The sequence below is a fragment of the Pteropus medius genome, unplaced genomic scaffold (assembly GCF_902729225.1).
Source record: "Pteropus medius unplaced genomic scaffold, Ma_sr-lr_union100, whole genome shotgun sequence".
NCBI classification, from domain to species: domain Eukaryota; kingdom Metazoa; phylum Chordata; class Mammalia; order Chiroptera; family Pteropodidae; genus Pteropus; species Pteropus medius.
This window is the reverse complement of record NW_024350924.1, coordinates 3,611,001-3,634,688: the sequence shown is the minus strand read 5'-3', so window position 1 is coordinate 3,634,688 and position 23,688 is coordinate 3,611,001. Positions and strand designations below refer to the sequence as shown.

The following is a 23,688-nucleotide window of genomic DNA, read 5'->3' as shown; positions in this document are numbered from 1 at the left end:
CTGGCGAGAACGATAAAATTACACTAGCGGGGAACAGAAAAGCAGAAATTTACAATTGACCCCGGAAACATTTTATTTCGCGTAGGTATCTGAAGAATTTCTTTTGCAATACGTTACTTGATCCGGAAGAAGAGATAGCAAACATCACTTGCGATTGGATTGTGTCATATAGGCGGAGCTTTTTTGAGCCAATCACGTTAACAACCGGATGTGACGATCCCGGAAGCCGCTGGCTGTACTTCGCTCCGGCGGGCGCGTCTTCACCAGAACCAGCACTGATGGGGGCGGTGCCATTAAGGCCACGCCTCCCGCGCCGACTCCGGGTGGCTTTGTAGCGACATCGTAAGGTCTGAGGGGCGGAGATTCGGAAGGATTCTCTCAGAGCCTAAGGCCCGGCCCGCGCGGTCAGTCGCGTCCCGTTCTTCCGGTTTCCGGTAGCTGCGCCGCCTCCCTCCGAAGCTTGGAGGAAACGCCCTCTCGAGAGCTCGTCGTCGCCCTCGTCTCAGCATCGAACCCCCTCAGAGTTGCTCCGGAGCAACTCCAGCCCAGCATTCTCTCGCTCTGTTTCCCGGCCCCACACTGCCCACTGTCCTGGATGTGCTGGCCCTTCCCACCCTTCTAAAATGTCCAATAACCTACAGAGGGTCTTCTTGAAAGCCGCAGAGGAAAAGTCAGGCAACGCCTCGCACTGGTAAGTACAGGTTTCCGATCTCGCTCGACACACCCGCCCCTCGCCCGTCTCTTGGCAGGATGTCCAGTCGGCCGTCGTTTCCTGACGTTCTGCAATTCAGATGCGTTTGCGCCGCCCCAGGGTGAGCCATTCCCGAGGAAGCGCGCGTCGCTTCGGCACTTAGAGCCCTTAGAGCGCATCCCTCTTGGAAATGTAAATCCTTCCCAGAGCCTGACGTTGTCAGCCTCCGCCCTGGCTCCGCAGGACCCCAGCGTCTCCAATTTCAAAGGCGAACAGAATGGACCTCCACGGGGGAGGAAAATCAACATGGCCGACGCTTCCGTGTGACCAAAACCTTCTGGAAGGTTCTCGCGCACTCCTTGGAAAAGCAAGCAGCAACCAGCGCGGATTAGCAAACGCAACCTAGGTGGCGCTAGATCGTCAGTGAAACTTGCCGTGATTTAAGAGAGTGAAAAGGAAAAGATGTGTTTTTGTGTAATTGTTGAGTATATGAAGTTAGAAACCGAAAAATTGCTCTAGAATAAGGGAATCGATTGTTCGTAAATTTCAAATAATAGCTTTGGAGAGAAAGAAAAATAAAAATAGAGGAATGCTCATGTAAAATCAGTCTTTTGCAACAACCTATTTGAAGCAGGTAATGCGAATGCCATCTCTGGATGTCTCTGTAAAAGAACTGTATTTGACATGGGGAGATTCCAGTATTTCTTAGAGAGACATACTGATTTATAAATTCGGAAAAAAATAGTTTTTTATCATTCAGTTTTTTAAGTTTAAGACGAAATGAAACGAAAGCAAAACTATTATTTAAGATAGAGTATTTTAAGTTGTACATCCCATGATTAGTGAGTGTGTAATAAGTAGTGAAAAAAGTTAAGTCTCTACAGAAAGGAAACGTGAAGAAGAAAGCATGAAATTTAAGATGTAAATTTCATGGAAAAGGGTTGATGAAGAAAACCAGGCTGCCTATGTTTAATTCTAACTTTGCCAGTTACTGTTTGTGAAGCTAGGTATTTAGGTTTCCATCTTGTAAGTATTACCGCCTAGAGCTATTTTAAGGATTAAAAGAGTGAATAGTGATAAAATATTTAATGTAGGAAAAATAGAAAAGCACTATTTAAATGTTAGTTATTATTATAAGAATACAACTTCTGTACAAATTTTGGCCCAGGAAGTAGGTTTCCTTTAATTACAAATAGATACAAAGCCTAATTATAATAAAGACTTTTAAAAACCATGCATAATATTCTAAAAATGGATCAGTCAATAAATCCAGTGAGTGAAAACACTATTGAAAAACTGAACTACCAAGAACGAACCATTGTGTTTCAGATCAAAAGATTCAGCTTTTGTGTATGTTAGTTGTTTGTTGGTTTATTTTTGGTGGTGGTTGGCAGAGTGGAGGGGTGGGGCAGAGATAAGGATACTTTTTAATAATTGATTGTTTCTTCTGCCTTCTTTTAGTACTTGAATATTGATGACATCTGACCCTAACAACAGTATTTGTTTTAGGATTGCATTCGTTTTTTATATGAGAAATAGGATAGAGTATGAACTTTAAGTTTTCCTTTATTGTGTACTTTAACTCGTGTCCAGTTTCTAATCTTGGCTATCTATATTTGGCATTTTTTTTTAAAACATTACAGATTGAATTATGTTTTGGTTACATTCATGAGTCTTTTGGAGTTCATTAACTCATTGATTTATGCTTTGTTTTCATTATCTTCAAATGCATTTATTTCTTCAAATCACTTGGTTGTTGGTTGAGTATTAGATTCATTTCTATTTTGTAAGTAACAATCTGCATGACATCCAAATAGAATTATGTAAATCCTTTGATTCATTTCAGCTCCTTATTGGAAACTTAGTTTTCTTATTTTTCTGATAGTATTTTTGATGGTACTAAATCATTCATGAGTATATGATTTTCCTATTTTCTATAGACACCTGAATTTTTCTTGTTACTGCTATTCTTTTATAAGTATTTTTAGTTGTGCAACATAGAAAGTTTATTGTTTAAAGTATTTCTAATTCTTCAGGGCATAAAATGTGAAACCCAAATTTAATCTTAGAGTACAAAGGAAAAATCTGGAAGATACTAGTGATAGTTCGCATTAAGTTTATTTAGATTTGGGCTTTATTAGCAAAGCAGGAGTCAGAATGGTATAGTGGAAAGAAGCTAAGCTTTGGAGTTACAGAGATTAGGTTCATACTGTAGTTCACCACTTATTATCAATATTCAAATGTTTGGTTAAAAACCATTCAATGAGTGGCTACTCTGTGATAGACTGTGCTAAATGGAGGGATCTACTAAAGAATAGGATATGGGCCATGCCTACGAAAAGCCTTTCAGTCTAGGGGGGAGTGATACTAGACTGCCATTTTTTAATAGCATTGTGCACAAAATACTGTGAGAGCATAGAGCATAGGACAGGTTTCTGGAGCAGCCGAGTTGGGGAATGTATCAGCTTTCCAGGTAAAGATGAATGCAGGCTATGCCCAGGTGGAGGGAATGGGTAAATAAAGCACCAATATGGCTTATTACTAATAATTGGTATTTATTGTATGATTCTATACTACAAGCAAGATAAACAGATAGAACTTAAGGGTTTGGTTTGCCCTGCTAAAGAGATTAGATTTCATCTATGGAGATGAGCGGATTTAAGAAAAGGACTGTCATGGTCACATGTGTATTTCAGATAACTAATGGCAGTGTGGATTTGCTGGTGAGGGATCAGGCATATAAGGATTCTATTTCAGTTGTCCTTTCAGGGATGCTGAGGGCCTGAACTAGTTGATGTAAAGGTTGGATTCAACTAAATACAAAGAAAAAATAGGCAGACCTTGTCAGTGAGTTGGCACAAAAAAAGGGGATCAATTACGATGGCAGTTTTCTGGGTGGATATTGGTAGATTAATTGAGATGAGGAACGCACCAAGAAAGCCATCAGAGAGATACTTGAAAAGAAACTCAGGCAGGGTTGGAGCTGAAAATAGAGACTTGTGAGTCATTAGCTTTGAGGTATAATAAAAGCTAGTGATAATACATCCCACAATAATAGGAATTAGGATGTCATGAGATTGTCAGTTGGCTTTTTTCTGCCTTTAACCCTTTGTTCTTAAATGGGAAGCTAAAATTCATGTCCCTAGCAAGGGCCTTGGTTTGGTTAAAAAGATGTTTCATTGTCAGTTCAGTGTATGTTTAGTTTTGTACAGTGTATGTGTTACTAGTTTATTTTTGTGGGGTGTATATGAGAGAGAGACAGAGAGATGGAGAGGGAGAGAGAGAAATACCATATAAGTTAACTGAAATCTATTTTTCATTAATCTCTCAGTTTGTGCAATTGAATTTTTTAGACCCTGTTATGTTGGGGTTATGCTAAAGTAAATAGAAGAAAATGGATGGGATTGCCCAAGAAAGCATGTAATTCTGAACGTTTTTTACTATTACTAAACCTCTTTGTTCTCAGCTATAAAACAGGAATGACAGTACCCACCTTGTTGGGCTATTTATTAGGATTAGATTAGTGATAAGTATATATAGTAATATCTGTTATATATAATATATGGTACATATTATTACATTATGTACTTATGTATATTATGTAAGTACATAATGTGAAATCATAGTAAGATGGAAAAAGTTCTAGCAGTTGAAATAATTATGCAAAAATATCTATAAAACATTCATTAGCCTACAAAACTTTTACTCCATTTCTAATATGTGAATGCTTCATATCAATAATAGATTAGTCAAAAATGTCAAGTTATATAGTATAAATATATTTAATATAGCTTTTATTAAAGTTTTTCATACCTTTTTACTAAAGTTCTCACATTTTCAGAAGACTACCTGATTTATTTACTTATTCTTGGACACCAACTGTCCATTTTAATGGAAGATAACTAGCATATTTGGGGAGTTTATCATAATCCTAGCCTATTCTTGTCTTTACTTCTCATAGCAAGCCTTATAGTTTTTATTTTACAAATGAAGAGAGATTCAAAGAGGTTAAGTAAATTTACCAAAGTCAATCAACTAATAATTGGAAGAGCCAAGATTAGAAGCCCATAGTCTTTCTAATGTATTTCTATTTTCTCTTTTAAAGTCTTAAACTGTATTCTTTGTCCAATGTAGTTTCTCAGTTTAAATACCAGCTGGTTTAAAGTAATTAGCATGTTGATGATTCTTTTTAAGTGACCAAACTAGAGCATGGGATGCAGAATCTGGTTCTAGTTTTAGTTCTAACATTAGCTAGCAGAATGTAATCTTTAAGAAAACAGAATCTTTATAGAGTTTTTAGTTAATCTCTTAAATGGAAAGTGTCTTCTAGATCTGAAAAAAATGCATATTGATTGAAGAAATATGAACTTCACCTGACTTATGACTTCTCTTCTTAACATTTGCATTTCAGTTTTTTAGAACTCATTCCATTCGTTACTAGGAAATCATGAGTTTTTTTAAAAAAAATTATAGCTTATAGAATTCGGTTCAACTAACATTATTGTATACAATGTGCTAGTTCTATTAGCTGTAGAGGTTATAGATATAGGATAGCCTACCCTTAAGGAACTTATGGTCTCTGGTAGATTGTATGAATCTCTACTGATAGACTGACATAGAAGAAACTGTATTTTCCTTCCATTTTTGGAGGAGAATGGAAGAGCAGAGAGGAAAAATCAGTGATGCGGTTTTAAAATAGTTTGTGTAATATTTATAAATTTTTTTTTGTAAAACAGAAATAAAGAGGCTATATAATGAAGTATGTGAATGAAGTATCAGAAGCCTGTGTGATTTCTTTAAATACCATGTCAGTTGAAACGTACTTGCCCCTGTGGATATAATTATAAAAACATGGGTTTTACTGTTGTAGATTCTAATATGTTAGCCAAATGTTATTGACAAATGAAGTACATAAATAAACCAGATGAGACTAAACAATAAAATTTATTGAGACAGTTCACTTGAAATGGAGAGTTGGAAAGAGCAGCATTTTTATTTATATATATTTTTGAGGGCCTACTGTACTTGATATTGGAAGAACAGTTACAAAATAAATGATACCATCTCTAACCCTAAGGAGTTGCCATCTCACCACTGGAAAAAATACTCATTTTTTAAATTAGTTAATAGATCAAAGGCAATATAGAAGGCATTATATAACTGTTAAGGTTACTGGCATCAGTGGGAGTGCTTTAGAGATTCTAGGTTGGAAGAAGTTAATGTGAGTTTGAGTGACTAGCAGATACTTCATGCAGTAGGTGGAATTGATCCTCAATTTATAATTGTATTTTAAATCGTTGGAGAAGTAAAAAGTAACTCGAAGAATACTTAGAGTAAAATGATGTGCACGGTATAATCCAGAATAGCAAGGAGACCTTTTTGGTAACACCAGAGATTTTATGTGGAGAAGTTAGAGGTGATACCATTTGTAGAGACTGGTTGAGGCTGGATTGTAGATGATTGTCGTATCAAGCTGAATTGGCAATGATGAATTATTAAAACTTTGAGCAAGGAGGTAACAGGATGAAAACAATGATTTTAATATGCCAGAGATACATAATAATAGTGGCTGTAGTTAGAAAAGCTAGTTTAAAAGTTGGAGCAAAATATAGGAATGAGATAATAAGGACTAGACACAAGGTGATGCAGGTCTGCTCTAGATAGACACAATGGTGAAGAAAAGATGAGTAAGCTGTAAGAAGAAAAAAATCTCAGTGATTTGGGGATTTATTCAGTATACATTTAGTGACTTTACCCTTTGTAAGCATCTATACAAGGTGTTGTGGGTGAATCAAAGGTGAATAAGAAGGGTGATAAAAATAAATCGGAGATGACTAGGTGACTTAAAACCTAGGTGACTTGGAAAATAGTAGTGCTGACACATGACTGGATGGTAAGATAGAGTATTCATTTTCAGTAGAGTAATTTTAACATTAAAGTGATGGCGTGTAAAGGGAAAATGGTAAGACATCACAAATATGGAACTGAGATCAATATTAGGGGATAGGAATAAAAATGTAACCGAGAGTCATTATTGCAAAGGAGATAGTTGAAATAGTTGAAGTGATGAAAATTAGTGCAGTCTTTAAAGAAGAACTCCTTGAAGGAGAAACAGGATCAAGAACTGTACTTTGGGGAATAGGCATAGTTGGATACTTAAAATGCAGAAAATGAATAAGGAAACATTAAGAAAGAAAAGAAACAAATTGTGCACAATGGAAATTACCATAGAAAGATATTCAAGAGGGCGGGATAATTAGCTAGCAGTGTCAATTTCAGCAGAGAGCACCTAGGGAAAGAGGACAGAGTAAAGACAGATTTAACCTTGAGGACAGATTTGGTAATACTTGAGAAAGAGGTGTAGAATAATAGGAAAGAAAATAGACTTCAGAAGTGGACTTAGAGACAACTTTCTGACATATCAGTGACAGAGGGTTAGTAGGAGTTCTTAATTGTGGTTCTTTAACATCATCTATCCTTTAACATCATCTGTCAACTTTCTGTCACTGGACTTAGTACCTATATCACAGTCTTCTCTCTAATCCTACATGACTTCAGCATCTATATGGATAACCTCTTTGTCACCTGGTCTTTCAGTACAAAGATGTTTTTCTCCAGTGATCTTATTCTCCATTTACCACCAGCTATCCACTTCTGCGGTTATTGTTATCAGATGAAAATGCTGCATTCACAAAATTCTTGATTTAAGGCATCATGCTTTTTAAACACCAGTTCCTATATTTCTAGCTTACTTGTTTGAGTACTGCCACTTTGGCTGTTCTTTATGTGGCCCTCCAGGTCAATAAGCCCTATATTTTCTCCTTATACTTCAGTCTTTTATGGTCTCATTTCCTTCCCATCCAGTTTAGATTCTATGATCTATTGATAATTTTTTTAGATTCTATTGATAATTTTTATTAATACTCTAAATTCCTTTGCTCCTCTTTGATTTTTGTTGTACCTTCTTTTCTGAAGCATCCTTAACCCTGGATGAACCCAGTGATTTGCTTTCTTTTGCCTATATCTGGTGAAACAAGGAAACTATCACAAGAGCAGATCAGTATCACTATAAATTCAGAATCACTACCTATCTCACTGGGCTATCGACACTGCCCGATGACTAGTATTTTCTGAGATCACCTTATTCTCGCACAAAGACTTTTTGGATCCTTCACATCTCTCCTTAGAGGATATCATGTCTTTTTTCACTGAGAGAATAAAAGCAGTTCGAATCACCTCAGCCTTCTGACAGCAAAGCTATAAACTTAACCTGCAAATGCACGTAACCTCTCTTCTAGTTCCTAAGATGTTTCTCCAGCTTTAAAGTTCAGTCCTTCACCTGTCTTCTGGTATCCAATTCCTACCTCCTTATCAAACCTTACACTTTATTATCCTGCTTTCTTCTTTGTTGTCAGTCTCTTCCTCTCGACAACTCCCATGAGTGTTTACATATGAGCTTAAAAAAAGATCATCTGAGCTTAAAAAAAAAGATCTCTTCTTTGACCCCATTTTTAGCCTGCTGTTTGAAAGCCGTCAATAATCCTCATGCTATTCATCCCAGTGTACATTTTTCATGTGCATCCTACTTGGCCTCTCAGAAACTTTATAGAATTGCCCAATTTTCTTGAAACGCTCCTTCCTTTGGCTTCCATTGCATCAGAATCTCTTGTTTTCTTTCTACTGCTCAAAGAAAATAGGAAACTTGCTTAATTGTTTTAAGCAAGGAAGGGCCAGCTTTAGTGTGCTAACTTGAGGGGAGAGGTTGTGACTGAAGGAAAGGCCAGTTATGAAGCTACTGTAATCGTCTAAGCCAGAGATGATGTTTGGTTGGACTAGAATAGAGACAGTTAATTTGGAAAGAAATGAAGAGATCAAGGGAAAACTGGGACATGTTCTCAACAGGATTTTGTGATAAATTGAATATAGATGGTAAGAAAGCAGGAATTACTTCTGACATAGACATCTAAGATCAATGAGATGCCATTTACCAAAGGGGGGAGGGGGGAAACACTGAAAAAGGCCATGAATTTTAGGTGCATTTGAGATTCTGAACAGAAATGTTTTGAGGGAAGTTGGATATATAAGCCTGAATCTCAAAAGAACTAAGATATAAATAGTTGAATTGTTGATATATAAATGGTAACTTAGTTGAAGTCACGCATAAAAAGAAATCATCTAGGGAAAGCTTATGGAGCAGAAAGAGAAGAGTTCAGTCTAAGCTTTCGTGAATTCCAACATTTGAAGGTTGATTCAAATAGGATAAGTTGACAAGACTGAGGAGTCACTACAGAGGTAGGAGAGTGTCATATCTAGGAAGCCTTGGGAAGAGAATGTTTTAAGAAAAGGAACAGGCATTTTTTTTTTTTAAGCAAGCATTTTTGTACTCATTGGACTACATCATTTATCTCACTTAATGATGTTTACCTGTTTACATGTCCACGTACCAGGTACTTTAAGTTCTTTTAGGGATTGTGGGTTGAACTAGTTTGGAGTCAAGCAAACATTTTCTGTAAAGGGCCAGATAGTAAATATTTCAGACTGCGGGCCATACGATCTCTGCTGTAACTACTCAACTCTGCTGTTGTAGCATGAAAGCATCTGTATACAGTACATAAAAAATGAGTGCAACTGCATACTAATAAAACTTTATGGATACTGAAATTTGAATCATAATTTTCACACATCACATAATATTGTTGTGATTTTTTTTTTTAAAAAATCATTTAAAAATCATCCTTAACTGGTGAGCTGCACAAAATGGAGTATTAGGCCCCATTTGGCCCACAGGCTATACTTAATGACCTTTTTCCCATAACTGAGTCTGGTGCCTGAACCATAACAGACACTCCATTAAATTTCTGTGTAATAAATTAAAATTCAGTAAGTTCTGATGCAGATTATATATGCTTTTTTGGGGAGATGGGGTGGTGATGAAGGTGGGTTTCCCTCTTCAGCCTTGAAAGCAAGAATTCATACTTTATGTTCTTGCTTTAGAGAATAACTTTTCATTTACTAAAATATATGACATTTTGAAGCACTATCACATGGTCGGAAAGCTGTTTTAAATATTCGTAACATTACAATTATATTATTTTGGATTATAGAAAGGTAAAACCGAAGAATTCCAGTGCTTCCTAGGATGCATAGAAATTTTGGTTTTGATTTTTATTAATACCTGAGGTTTTAAAAACATCTATAGGCAGTAAAACACACCTTTATACTTTTGAGAATTCTAATTATTATTATCTTTTGCTCTTAAAAGTTTTTATTTCACTTGATCTTAGTCATATAAGGGCATCCTGGTTTTATAGGACCTGGACTCTGCTCTCATGTTGCTAGAATTTAGCATGAGAGACAGTTTACATGCAAGTGAACAGATTAATATATGATGACAACTTGTGACATGTACTATGAAGGAAATTAGTAGGTGTACTATTATAGACTATGAACGAGGGGCAAGGGTATTTAAGGTGGTCAGAGGACGTAGCTCTTGGAAGTTATTTATGCTGAGACTTGAGTAATGTGGGTGGGAGAGGAGTACCTAGGTAGAGAGAGCATGTGTGACAGTCCACGAGGTCTCGGTAATTTCCAGGAACTGAAAAGTGGTTTTAGGTATAAATAACTTGAGGTGCCCGTATTCAAGAAATCTACAAATAATTGGTTATATAAACAGATTGGTATATATCAGATTTTATAAGACTCAGATAATTTGTACTAAGAAATAGTACAAATGATCCTCATAAGTATCAGGATCAAAATTGGCTAATTACAAAAAATTACTGACTTCTAGTGCATTCCACGTTCATTGAAAACCAGCTAAACAGACATTGCTATTATATATGTGGATTGACAGGCAATTGGAACTAATATGAGTAATTGCCATACCGAGGGCTATTTAGCACCAAGCTGCAAATGTGCTGAAAGAATAAGTGAGAGAAGAAAATGGTTCCTATATGGGTAACTCAGTTTAGTCTCCACAAATGTGTCACTCTAAGGTGTCAGCATAAGAGATGCCTTTAGCAAAAGAAGAATGGTTGACAGTATAACTTGTGAGTCATTGTCAGTGGGAAGAAGACAACTGATGGGATGGTGGGGGGAAGAGTAAGGAAATAGAATAAGCATAAATAGAGGTGAAATGAGATTCCTGGTCAGTAAGAGTAAAGGAGGAGGACACAAGGAAAGAATTCAAGGAGAAGGAGAATGGGGGAGGCTAATAGTTTGAGTGTTTTCTAGTAGGCATAATTTTATACAGGGTGAAACCTCAGAAAAGTCTACTTTTTAGTTTTAGGAATAAATGTTCGTACCTATTGCCTAATCATGTGAGATCTAAATCAAAGCTGATCATATCTTTGATTATCTCTTCTACATCTTCAATATCTTTGTTTTACAATATTTCACTTTGAAAATTCAAAGTGACAAATTACATATGTTTATATAGATTTTAATAATATTTGCATATATTTGCTTTTAAATAAAATGTATATACCATGTAGTATGTTGTATTTATTTACTCATGTTCTTTTAAGTGTTTCAGGCTGCATGTACCAAGTAGTTCAGACGATTGGCTCGGATGGAAAAAATCTTCTGCAATTACTTCCAATTCCTAATTCCTCTGGAAATCTTATACCACTAGTTCAATCTTCAGTCATGTCTGATGCTTTGAAAGGGAATACAGGAAGCCCAGTTCAAGTTACTTTTCAGACTCAGATTTCCAGCTCTACCACAAGTGCATCATCAGTTCAATTGCCCATTTTTCAGCCAGCCAGTTCTTCAAACTATTTATTTACAAGAACAGTAGATACAGCAGAAAAAGTTAGAGTTACTTCTGTGGGAACTGAAAAATTTACCTCACCAGTTTCTAAAGTTCAGAGTCATGGTGTGAAAATTGATGGACTCACCATGCAAACATTTGCTGTTTCTCCCTCCTCAACACAAAGTGATTCATCTTTTTTCTTAGTAAATACCCAGAGTCTCCCAATGACTGTGAAGTCTCCAGTTTTGCCTTCTGGGCATCATTTACAGATTCCAGCCCATGCTGAAGTGAAATCTGTACCAGCGTCATCATTGCCTCCTTCAGTTCAGCAAAAGATACTTGCAACTGCAACCACAAGTACCTCAGGAACAGTTGAGGCCTCCCAAATACCGTCCGTTATTTACGTATCTCCTGTAAATACAGTGAAAAATGTAGTTACCAAGAACTTTCAACACATTTACCCAAAACCGGTTACAGAAATAGCAAAGCCAGTGATACTAAATGCCACACAAATTCCAATGAATGTTGCTAAAGAGACACAATTAAAAGGTGGTCAGCATTCTCAAGCTGCTCCAGTGAAATGGATTTTTCAAGAAAATCTACAGCCTTGTACTCCGTCTCTTGTTCCTGTTAAGTCTTCAAATAATGTGGCTTCAAAGATTTTAAAAAGTTTTGTAGATAAGAAAAATTCGGGAGATAATTCTATAAATATGCCTCCATTGAGTACCGTCAGTCATAGTGGGACGCAGTCCAAGAGTATGCCTATTAAAGATAATGCTTTGGTTATGTTTAATGGGAAAGTCTATCTGTTGGCTAAAAAGGGGACAGATGTTTTGCCATCACAAATTGACCAGCAGAATTCTGTTTCTCCTGATATTCCACCAAGAAAAGCTATATCACAGATAGTGAGTTCAAGTCCAGTCACAAAAATATCCAGAGAGGTCGTAAATTTTGTTTTGGCTAAAAATAAATCTTCCCAGATGGAGACAAAGTCACTTTCAGATACCCAGCTTGCTTCCATGGCCAATCTAAGGGCAGAGAAGAATAAAAAAGTGGAGAAACCATCTCTTTCTGCCCCAAACCCACATAATCTGAACCCATCCATTAACTACTTAAAAGAGAGTAAGACTTTATGCGTAAAGGCAGACTTTCCAGATGGATTTAGTACAGGACAGAATGCCCCCAGAAAAGGAAATATCATCCAGAGCATAGAGAAAATAAGTTCCTCTGTTGATGCAACAACTGTTACTTCACAACAGTGTGTTTTCAGAGACCAAGAACCAAAGGTAATTTTCCCATGTCAGGGTGTTCTTTTTATCTATATAGAAAATTTTTCTTTCTTAATTCTCAGTTATCTATAGTACCTTTCTCCCCTCCTCTCCCATCCTCCACTCCATCACATACATACCATACACACATGAATGCTGAAGTGAAAGCTTTCACCTGAAAGAAATATTTGAAGAAGAGTATAATTGAGAGAGTCCAAGCAGTATCTTTGTCTTGAATCATTTGGCATGCCAAATCTTTAAAAGAAAAACAAACAAATCACAGAGCAACAAGGTTTGGAGGAGTTGGAGAAGGATAATGTGAATGAAAAACTTAGCAATGTTATGTGTGTGCGTGTATACACATATTTGTACACATGCATATGTATACATATATATTTAATAGCCTGCTTTTAGTATATGAAGAGATCAATATGCATATAGGAGAGCTGGGGTTTTTTGTTTGTTTTGTGGTGGTAGGTAGATACCTGGCAATTTTTTTAGGTAGATGGTGGAAGGGGTGGGACAAGACCAGTCAGTATTTTTAAAGTCATTTGTGGAAATAGCATTTATTAGCATCTTTAATTGGGAAATTTTTTTCTTTAGTAGAACAACTTGTTTTTTTTTAGCCGTTCTTTCTGACTCCTCATCCAATTATCCAACATCCACATAGGTACCTTTCTGTTCTACTTAAGATATGTGTGTCTGTGCTCACTAAATATTTGTACCCACCTTTTCTTTACTTAGAAGTCTATTAAATAATGTCAGTGTTTCTCCCCTTTCGGTACAGAATTGAACTTCAGAGTAAGGAGGTTAATTCTATTGAGTATAAGATTGATTAAAGGCTTAAGACTTTTCCAGAAGACTACAATTTCAATTAATGTTGTAGATTATTTTTAACTTGTCATTAGTCTGTATTCTCATTTCAGTTGCTTGAGAATTGAGTACCCGTTACCTTTCTAGTACAAGAAAGTAAAATGAGTGAGAAATTGCAAGGGAACATTTTAAGTTTGTACTCAGTTCTAAGTTCAGTGTTTTGGGTGTGGGTGGTAAGGCAAGGGTAATGCAAACTGACCATTTAGAACTTAAAGCATGTTTTAAGATGAGGTAATCACTTAGTTGCTAGTCTGTTAAAATAGCTTAAGTAATGAGTCGTATCGTTTGTGTGTTTTCCTAATTCCAGATCCAGAATGAGATGGCATCAACATTAGAAAAAGTTACTCAAGGCAGAAATGACAAGAAAAATCCTCAAGGAAGAAGCCATAAGGCAGCATATCTGAAGACTGATGCTGAGTTTAAAAAGATATTTGGTCTCACTAAAGAACTGAGAGTGTGCCTTACGCGGATTCCTGACCGTTTGGGCTTTGGAGAAGGTTTTGGTTCCTTTCGAAGTTTGGCGAAGAGTGACAGAGACACAGAGTTTATAGTAAAGGAGGACGAGAAAAAACAGGTAATCGATTTTGAAGTGTCCTTTGTAGGTACTCCAAAGAAACATGAATGTATTTTCTTGATTTGGTTTTTTAGTTTTATTTATTAATGTGAATAATTGTTATTAAACCAAATTTGCACGTATATGTAATATACCAAAATAATGTTAAAAAGAACGATATAGGTATAGTAAAAATGCATCCCCGGTTAATTAAAGATGTTTTAAGTGTTTTTACTCACGGTTTATTTTTTCATCATAAAATTATAAGAAAATGGCTATGGCTTTTTAACTAGTTACACTATTTTGAAGAGCCTGTGTAAAATCAATAATCCAAGTGTAGGGAAAATGTAAGCAAGCAGGTATTCATTGTGGTATTACTTAATACAAACATTTTAAGAAGTATACGTGGTCAATGATGAAAAGAAGCATCTCAGTAACTTTGCCTAGTGTCAGTCTACTTATAAGTATATTATTGTTAATATTGTGTAATATCTCAAACTTCAGATCAGAGATTGGTCAATCTTTTCCAGTGAAAATATTTTATATGCACCTATTATGCAAACAACAAAAAAAATCCATTTCGATTCTCAGGCTCTTCACAAGTGGCTGTTATATTTTGGTGATAAATCAATACAGCTTATGATACTTGACTTAGACAGGAAAATGTGAATTAAGAATTTATTCTCGGTAAAAATCATTAGGACGTTGTTATGCATTTTGGTACCATACAGTGGAAAACATTAACTTCTTCATTGTTCTCAATATATTTTGTTGAATCGAATTTAATGCTAAATATTTATATCTGCAAACTTGTTAAGTTTCAGGGCATGCTCTGTGTATGGCAGTAATATTTTGTTTTTCTCTTGGAATCTTACTCAACAGGGTTTTGATAAGAAAAGAAAAGCAAAAAGCATTAAGAAGATGGATCACACAAAGAAGAGAAAAACCGAGAGTGTTTATAACACAGCTGTAAATGGAGGCACTAATGTCACCAGCTCCCAACTCATTAGTAGTCTTTTACCAACTTCAGATGTATCACACCGTAACATTCTCACAAGCTCCAACAAAACCAGAGATGAAAAGAGAACTGAAGTAGAACACTGTCCCCAGGAGAACCAGGAGAAAAGCACATTGAGTTCAAATGCAGATTTTGAACAAAGTCATTCCTTTAATAAAAATTATACTGAAGATATTTTTCCTATGACGCCACCAGAGTTAGAAGAAACCATTCGAGATGAAAAAATAAGAAGACTTAAACAGATGCTAAGAGAGAAAGAAGCAGCCCTCGAAGAAATGCGTAAGAAGATGCACCAAAAATAATAAAATGTTGCTATACTTAAAGACTTCAGTGAATTAACTATGTTTTACCATATTTTTTTCATTGAGTTAGATGCATTCTGAAAGTGATTTTGAATATGAAATTTTTTTTTCATCAGTCAATTATAAAATTTTATTTAAGGAATACAGAAAAGATTGATTCATGTATGACTCTTGAATAATCTACATGGGGTATCAGAATCTTTAGAGACCTTTTTTTTGGAAGGAAAAATTTTCTGTTATTTTAACTAGAATTCCCCAAGTTTGAATATTTGTGCAGGATCTTTGTTATTATTTGTATCTTTAGCTAAACTCCTCAGGTATTATTCCAACAATAGATAAGTTTTGTATACTATTGAAATTTTAAATTCAAGAGGAAATCAGCTCTAAATTTAGCTTTGCCAGTGGGCTTGTGTATGTACTCAATCTCTTTACCCATGAAGTGATGCTACCGTCTACTCACCATTGTAATTTTTTTTTAATTTCAAGAAAGAAAATGCATTATAACAGCATTATTTAAAAATTCAAACGTCTCTCAAGACTGAGGGACACTTGTTTTGTAACTTTTATAAATTAGTTTCATGATCCAAAATGGGTTTTAGAATTCAGGTTATATAATGTCTTATTTGCTTAATGTGACGTTATTATCTCTAGGCAAATGCTGTTTCTTTTTTGAATATGACATGTAACTTGGACTGTGTGAAAAGTAAATGAACAATGGCCACATTTAATACTTTTAAAATTGTAAAGTGTAGTTTTTTCTATCTGATTATATTTGATTTGGAGAGTTTGGGAGTGGTGGGGGATAGGGATGAAGGGGAAGGAGGGAAAGGTTATTTAAAAAGTGATTAACAAATCTCTGGAATTAAAATTAAATAAAACCTGTACACTGGCAACAAAATGGAAAACAATACTGAGAGGGAGTAGAACTCATGCAGACTGTTCATCAATGAGATTCTCCTGCCTTTTCTTTTTCGTAACAGCTTTATTGAGATAATTCACGTTATAAAATTTATCCATTTAAAGTATACAATTAGTGGCTTTTTATTCACAGTTTACAGACATCAACATGCTCTAATTTTAGAACATTTTCATCACTCTTGAAAAACCTTATACATACTAGCCTCTTCCCCTGAACCCTAACAACCAAACCACTAGTACATTTTCTGTCTCTGTAGATCTGCCTGTTGTGGGCATTCATATGCATGGAATGAATCATTCAAAGTATTTTCGTGACTGGTTTGTTTCTTTCACTTGTTGTTAAGGTTCCTCCATGCTTCAGTATGTATTAATATTTAATTACTTTTTTAATTGCTGAATATTTTGTTGTATGGATGTGCCATACCTTGTTAATTCATTTATGGACAGTTGGGTCATTTACACTTTTGGCTACCAGGGTGTTGTGTTGCTATGAATGTTTGGGAACAAGTTTTTGTGTGGACGCATGTTTCCAGTTCTCGGGTGTATATCTAAGAGTGTAATTACTAGGTCATAGCCTAACACTTTGTTTTAACATTGTGAGCACCTGCCAAACTATTCCAGTCAGCTTTTACCCCCTGCTCCAGCAAAATGGATCTTGTCAAGGACACCAGCAGGTTCCATGTTGCTGTATCCACTGGTCAGTTGTACATTGTCTTAATTTATCTTCTTCGTTTATCTGCCTGTGGGAGCATAATTTCATGAATCATTACTTCCTTTGAAAAATCTTTAAACATTTTATTATTAACGAAGCAGCATATGTACATTATAGAAAATCAGAAAATACAGCAAGCTAAAATATTAAAAATTAAAACTTTCTTCTCATCAAGCTAAAATATTAATATTACTAAGATATTAAATGTTGGACAAGGAGATAATTGAAGGCTACCAGTAAATATTGTTTGAAGTCATAGGTCTGGATGACATACTTGGGATAGTGTAAACGAAGATAAAATGGACTCATGTCTGAGTACGTTTAAAAGTTGGAAAAAACAGTCGTAAGTGAATTTTGAGGATTAGAAGGAGAGAAATCTTTGACTAGTGCCTGGCAATAGCAAGCAATATATCAGTGTTTGTGAAATAAACTACTTTCTCATTTTGATTTTTCTGCTTTAGACTTTGCTGCTCATTTTGATTTCTCGTTTTGATTTTTCTGCTTTATTATTAAGGCTTTGCTGCTCACGAAATCCTCAAGCAGTCATGTTTCTTTTCATTGTATTCCATGATAGGGCAATGGCTTGAATCCTTTACCACAAAATCCCCCAATTTGTCTATGCTGATGGTTTCAAACTCCTACCCTGTCATGAAATTCACTAAAGCTGTTTTTTTCCCCAAGGTCCCCAACAATTGCTAATAGTCAATTCTTTGTCTTTATCTTGACCTATCAATAGCATTTGACATTGTTTATCAGTCTGTCATTGACATTTGTCCTTCGCTCTGCTTCCAAGACACCATATTCTTGTTTTCCTACTACCTATTGGCTGCTCCTCAGTCTCTTTGGCTGGTTCCATCCTTCTCCATGATCTCTTAATGGAGTTACAGCTCAGTCCTTGTATGTCTTCTAATTTTATGTCTATCATATAATGGTCTCATCAAAATGCCATCTATATTTAGTAACTCCAACACTGTAGTTCCTTCTTGACATTTCCTCTTGGAAATCTAACGGGCATCTCAAAATTAACAGGCCAGCTCCAGCTTCCAATAATAATCCACACCCGAAATTAGCCTCAACAATGATTTTCTCAGTTCATGACAAAGCAGTCCTCCACTTGTTCAAGTAAAAACACTTGGAGTCTACCTCGATTTTTCTTTTTCTTATACCCTAGAATGAGTATGTTAGGAAATTTTCTTGGTTTACGTTCAAATTATACCTGGAATCTGACCATTGCTCACCACCTCTACTGTGATTACCTTGCATTTTCTCTCATCTGGATTATTGAAATAACCAACTGTCCCCTTGCTTTCACCGGTGCACTACAACCTTTACTCAACACAATAGCTAAGTGATTTTGTTAAAAGTATAAGGAGGGAGAAAGGACTAAAAACCCACAGAAAAGTTGGAACATAGATGAACACAACAGCATAAAAGATGTAAAAATGAAAATTACCTTCAAACATGAAAAATGTTAAAAAATTATTTCATAAATGCAAATTAAAACCACTTGGATATCATTTTGCATTGGTCAGACTGGAAAAGATTTAAGAAAATGACAACATTCTGTTCATTATGTTTGCAAGGCTGTGAGGAGATAGGTATGTTCATACATTGCTGATGAGAATGCAATTGGGTACAATTCTTTTGGAGGGAAATTTGCCAATGTAACAAAATTATATATGTATTTACCTTTCAATCAATGGGGCCAGCAATACTATTTCTAAAAATCAAAGCTGAAGATATGCCACCAACAATGTGAAAATACACATACGCAAAATTTTTTTATACTCTTGTTTTTAATTGCCAAGTATTGGAAATGACCTAAATGCCATAGGAGAGTGGTTGAAAAATTTATGGTATATCCACACAGAATACTAAGTAGCTGTAAGGAAAGGCAGAGGAGGCACTCTATGAACTGATATGTAGTGATTTCTAAGACGTACTGTAAAATGAAAAAAGCAAAGTGCAAAAGAGTATAGCATGCCACTCTTCATAAGCAAAAAGATATAAGAAGATACATAATCTATTTGTACAAAAGAAATGCAGAAAAATAGTCTCAATAGAAAAATAAGACTGATTAAGGGAAAAGGATAGAAAGAAGAAGGGGATGGGAATGGGTTAGCAATGATGTAGAGTAATATTTCTGTGAACTTTTTGTATAGCTCTGACTTAAAAATCACAGTAATGTCTCATACCCTTCACATACCCCCAAGTAAATGATTAAAACCAACCAGGAAATGGGAACCCAAACTGGAATGCAAATACTAACAAATGAAAATACATATAGTACAAAAGAAGATGGCCACACTTAAGGGGTTAGGATAGAAAATAACCAACCTAAATAGCTTAGAAAGCAATATCTTCATTGGGCTGTGAAAAGCTAAAGTCTTAAATGCTGTCATCTAGTTAGTAAAAGTGTTTCTCAAAAGGGTAAGAATTAGCAATCTTGAAACTACCTTACATGTATATTAGAACTGAACAAATAATTTCATAATTTCATGGATATTCAGAGCCAGATTTCTCACTGTTGGATGAAGACATTAAAAGGAAAAGAAGAAGGCTAACAAACCATGTATCATTGGATTAAAATAAGAGACATCAATATATACTCATAGTTTTTAATATATATTCAGATAGACTAAGAAATTTACATATAGGTATATGTGTGAGTTAGTATATATGCACATATTTTCATACTCTGTTCACTGAGAGGACCTAGAACCAGTGATAGTCCAGAACGATGAGCACACCAAGCACCAGATCTTGGTTTCTAAACACCATTCTCCAAAATAAGGAACTAGGCTCGGTAAAGAAGTTGATTCCAGGGCAGACTGGAGCAAGAAAAGAAAAGATGAGCCTAGACTATCTTGTGATGTCAGAAAATGCTTTCAAAAAAGATGGAGGCTTATCAAAAACAGGAGCTGATCTGAAGGGGCTCTTAATGGCCCAAACTGGAATAATTTGAACAACAATAAATAATGATATTTGACTTTAATCCCTAGACTAAAATATACCCAGTGAGTCTATATCAATACAGAAAAAAAAAACCATAAACAAGAGGAAAAGGTATAGCTCTTCCTTATAGTTGAATTCCAATTAATAAATATAAGTATAAAGGGAAAATAGAGAATTATCATTGCAAATGCCCCAGTAATAACTGTTGAAAGCAAGATTCACTGACAGATACTAAAATGAGTAGGCACAAGTTTGAAGAGAAATAGGATTTGCAGTCTCAAAGGATCTCCCCAAGATACTTTATAAAGAGAAAGATAGTAACTTTATCTTGAAGATAACTAGCAGACACCAATCTATCTAAATGATCAAGATAAATATCACTAATAAAAAGACACCAGTAACATGAACTTCTTGATATAATGCATAGAGAATTTTTGTGTGCGTGTTGTAGTCTTTCCTAAAAATACAAAACCTTTTTGTTATAGACTGAATGTGTCTCACCTAAAATTTATATACCGAAGACTTATGCCCCACCCTCATGGCTGTATTTGGAAATGGGGCCTCTAAGGAAGTAATTGAGATTAAATAAGGTCATAAGGATGGGGCCCTGTTTCAATAGAATTAGCGTCCTTATAAGTCAGACATCAAGGTGCCCCCCACCTCTGCCACCATAAATGTAAATGCACTGAGGAGCCTGCATGCTTGCACTGAAGAAATGCCATATAATAAGACTCAGTTTGAATGTGGCCATCTGCCAGACAGGAAGAGAGCTCTCACCAGAAACTAAATTGGCTAGAATCTTTATCTTGGACTTCTGGCCCCCAGAACCATGTGAAATAGATTTCTGTAGTTTAAGCTACACAGTTTGTGGTATTTTGTTATGGCAGCCCAAATAGACTAATACTCTCCAAGCATGAGAAAATATTGGATGAACCCAAACTGACACTCTACAAAATTACCGATTAGTAAAAGGTGAAAGATTTATATGATTTGAAGAGAAATTAGAATATCAAAATTACTGATTAGTATTCTTCCAAAGTGTCAGGGTCATAAAAGTCAAGAAAAAGAAATGAACTGTTGCAGACTGCAAGAGACTAAGGAGTGGAGAAAAACGAAAAAATAAAAAAGAAACTACATGTATATGGGACCTAGAGTAGATTTCTAAAACAGGAAAAAAAAAAGTAAATGAAAAAAATATGTGAAATTTGAATCAAGTCTGCCTGTATTTTAGTTAATAATGTTGCACCAATGTTAGTTTCCTATTCCTTTTTTTCATTCTTTTAAAAATTTTTTAAAATTTTCAATTATAGTTGACATTCAATATTGTATTAGTTTCACGTGTACAGCATAGTAGTTAGACATTTCTGTAACTTATAAAGTGATCCGCCTGATAAGTCTAGTATCCCTGATACCATATATAGTTATTATAATATCATCGACCATATTCCCAATGCTGTACTTTACATCCCCGTGACAATTTTGTCACTGCCGATTTGGACTTTTTAATCTTATCACCTATTTGACTCACCCCACAACCACTCTCCCATCTGGCAACTATAATTTGTTCTCTGTATCTATGATTTTGTTTCTGGTTTGTTTGTTTGTTTACTTATTTATTTTTTAGATTCTACATGTAAGTGAAATCATATGGTATTTATCTTTCTCTAGACAGACTTATTTTACTTAGAGTACTCTAGGTCCATCCATGTTATCACAAATGTCAAGATTTCTTTCTTTTTTATGGCTGAGTAATATTCTATTGTATATATGTACCACCTCTTCTTTATCCATTCATCTGTTGATGGACACTTAGGTTTTCCATATGTTGGCTGTTGTAAATAATGCTACAACAAACATAGGGATGCATATGTCTTTTCAAATTAGTGTTTAGGGTTTCTTTGAATAAATACCCAGAAGTGGAATTGCTGGCTGGGTCTTTCTTTTTCTCTTGTTATATGGCCTTTGTTTTAAGTCTATTTTGTCTTATATAAGTATTTTACCCCAGCTTTTTTGTTTCCATTTGCATGAAATATCTTTTCCCATCCCTTTACTTTCCATCTTTAGATCTGAAGTGAGTCTCTTGTAGGCAGCATATGTTTGGGTTTGTTTTCTTATCTATTCAGCCATCCTATCTCTTTCAGTTGAAGCATTTAATCCATTTACATTGAAAGGAATTATTGATATGGTATACAATTATTGCCATTACATTTATTTTTTATCTTTTTCTTCTTCTCCTTCTTCTTCAAGAAGTCCATTTAATATTTCTTGCAATAATGGTTCGGTGGTAATGAACTCCGTTAGCTTTTTCTTGTCTGAGATTAATTTCCTGTTCTTGATGTAAGGTTTTAGCATTAGGGGAAGTGGCATAAGAGATACTGGAAACTTTGTATTATTTTTGCAATTTAAGTCTAAATTTAGATCAAAACAAAACATTTTAAAACAAAAGAAATGCTTTTAAAAATGTAAATGAGGTCTTTTTCTCTCCTGTTTAAAAACCTCTAGTGGCTTTCTATCTCATTCAGAATAGGTGTCACATTCTACACAATGGTCTAAAAAAGCCCTGCACTAATTGTCCCCCTGTCTCCTCTCTAACCTCATCTTCTACTAGTCTCCCCATCCCCACTGAACTTTACTCAACTAAACTAGGTGCTTGTTGTTCCTGAAATACAGCAGGTACATTCCTACCTGAGGCCCTTGCCTTGGTTTTTTTCTCACTACCATTTGTTATTCTTCCTCTAACTAACTACGTGGCCTGCTTTTTTTTTTTTTTTTGTCTTTACTCAAATGTCACTTTATCATTGAAACATTCCCCACCCTGTTTAATTTTGCACCCAACAGCCTCCTGGAATTCCATATTCTGATATAATTTTTCCCATAGCCCTTACTATCATCAATATTCTGCTGATTTTACTTATTTAATTCTATTATTTTATGTTGATATACAATAGAGTTTAAGCTATGCCTAAGTTTAAGTTAGGGGAGAGGATTTTAACTGTTATGTTCACTGATGTGTTGCCAGTGAACATGAATGGAGAATGAATAGCCACATGAAGGCTGTTTCACCTCCAATGTCTCACTCTAGTTTCAAGAGCAGGAAAGAAGAAGAGATAAAGAGGAGATATATTAGAAATAGAAAAATATATTAGGAATATCTCTTCCCATGTTATTGGATCACCAGCCTAACTGTGTTACATGGCCACCTCTCACTGCAAGGTAGGTTCAGAAATTTTTTTGACTGGGAGCATTACTGTTTAAATAAAATTTAATTTCTGTTGGCAAAGAAAAAAGAGGATGAATACTGGGTAGGTAACTGATAATGTCTGCCACAAAAACTACACCTACCACATTTTGACGAAAAGACAAAGAATGAATACTATAAACTATTCAGACAAAAAAAAAAAATAATGTTATCTAAAAGATAGTCAAAAACTTTCACGAAGTTCTATTTTTGTTTCAGTAACACTAAGGGGAGAAACCAGCACAACTTTTACGGAGTTCTGAGAGATGAAATATAAATCAAGGCTTTTCTACACATCTAAGTTTTGAATGATATACGACATCAAGAAAAAGATATTCTCAAATATTCAAGAGCCCAGAAAATATACTTATCTTTTTATCTGGAATAAATTATTTAAGCATATGCTA

The 23,688-nt window shown here is 35.2% G+C and overlaps 1 protein-coding gene across 3 annotated transcripts; it reads left to right on the top strand.

The window, feature by feature from the left end:
- Nucleotides 1-256: 256 nt before the first annotated feature.
- LRIF1 (ligand dependent nuclear receptor interacting factor 1) lies at nt 257-17,535 on the top strand. Of its 3 annotated transcripts, none has more exons than XM_039841156.1 (4): nt 257-691; nt 11,226-12,730; nt 13,893-14,159; nt 15,021-17,535. In XM_039841156.1, exons 2-4 carry the CDS (start codon nt 11,231-11,233, stop codon nt 15,456-15,458), a joined length of 2,205 nt encoding a protein of 734 aa, XP_039697090.1. In that variant the 5' UTR covers nt 257-691; nt 11,226-11,230; the 3' UTR covers nt 15,459-17,535. The 3 variants fall into 3 exon arrangements, with proteins under 3 accessions (XP_039697090.1, XP_039697089.1, XP_039697091.1); XM_039841155.1 differs by having other exon boundaries at nt 11,218-12,730; XM_039841157.1 differs by lacking the exon at nt 11,226-12,730 and having other exon boundaries at nt 313-691.
- The last annotated feature ends 6,153 nt before the right edge of the window (nt 17,536-23,688 follow it).

Coding starts and splice junctions, on each gene's coding strand:
- LRIF1 (XM_039841155.1), top strand. CDS start 624: ATGTCCAATAACCTACAGAGGGTCTTCTTGAAAGCCGCAGAGGAAAAG. Junction 692..11,217: donor TCAGGCAACGCCTCGCACTG/GTAAGTACAGGT, acceptor TGTTCTTTTAAG/TGTTTCAGGCTGCATGTACC. Junction 14,160..15,020: donor AGGAGGACGAGAAAAAACAG/GTAATCGATTTT, acceptor CTTACTCAACAG/GGTTTTGATAAGAAAAGAAA.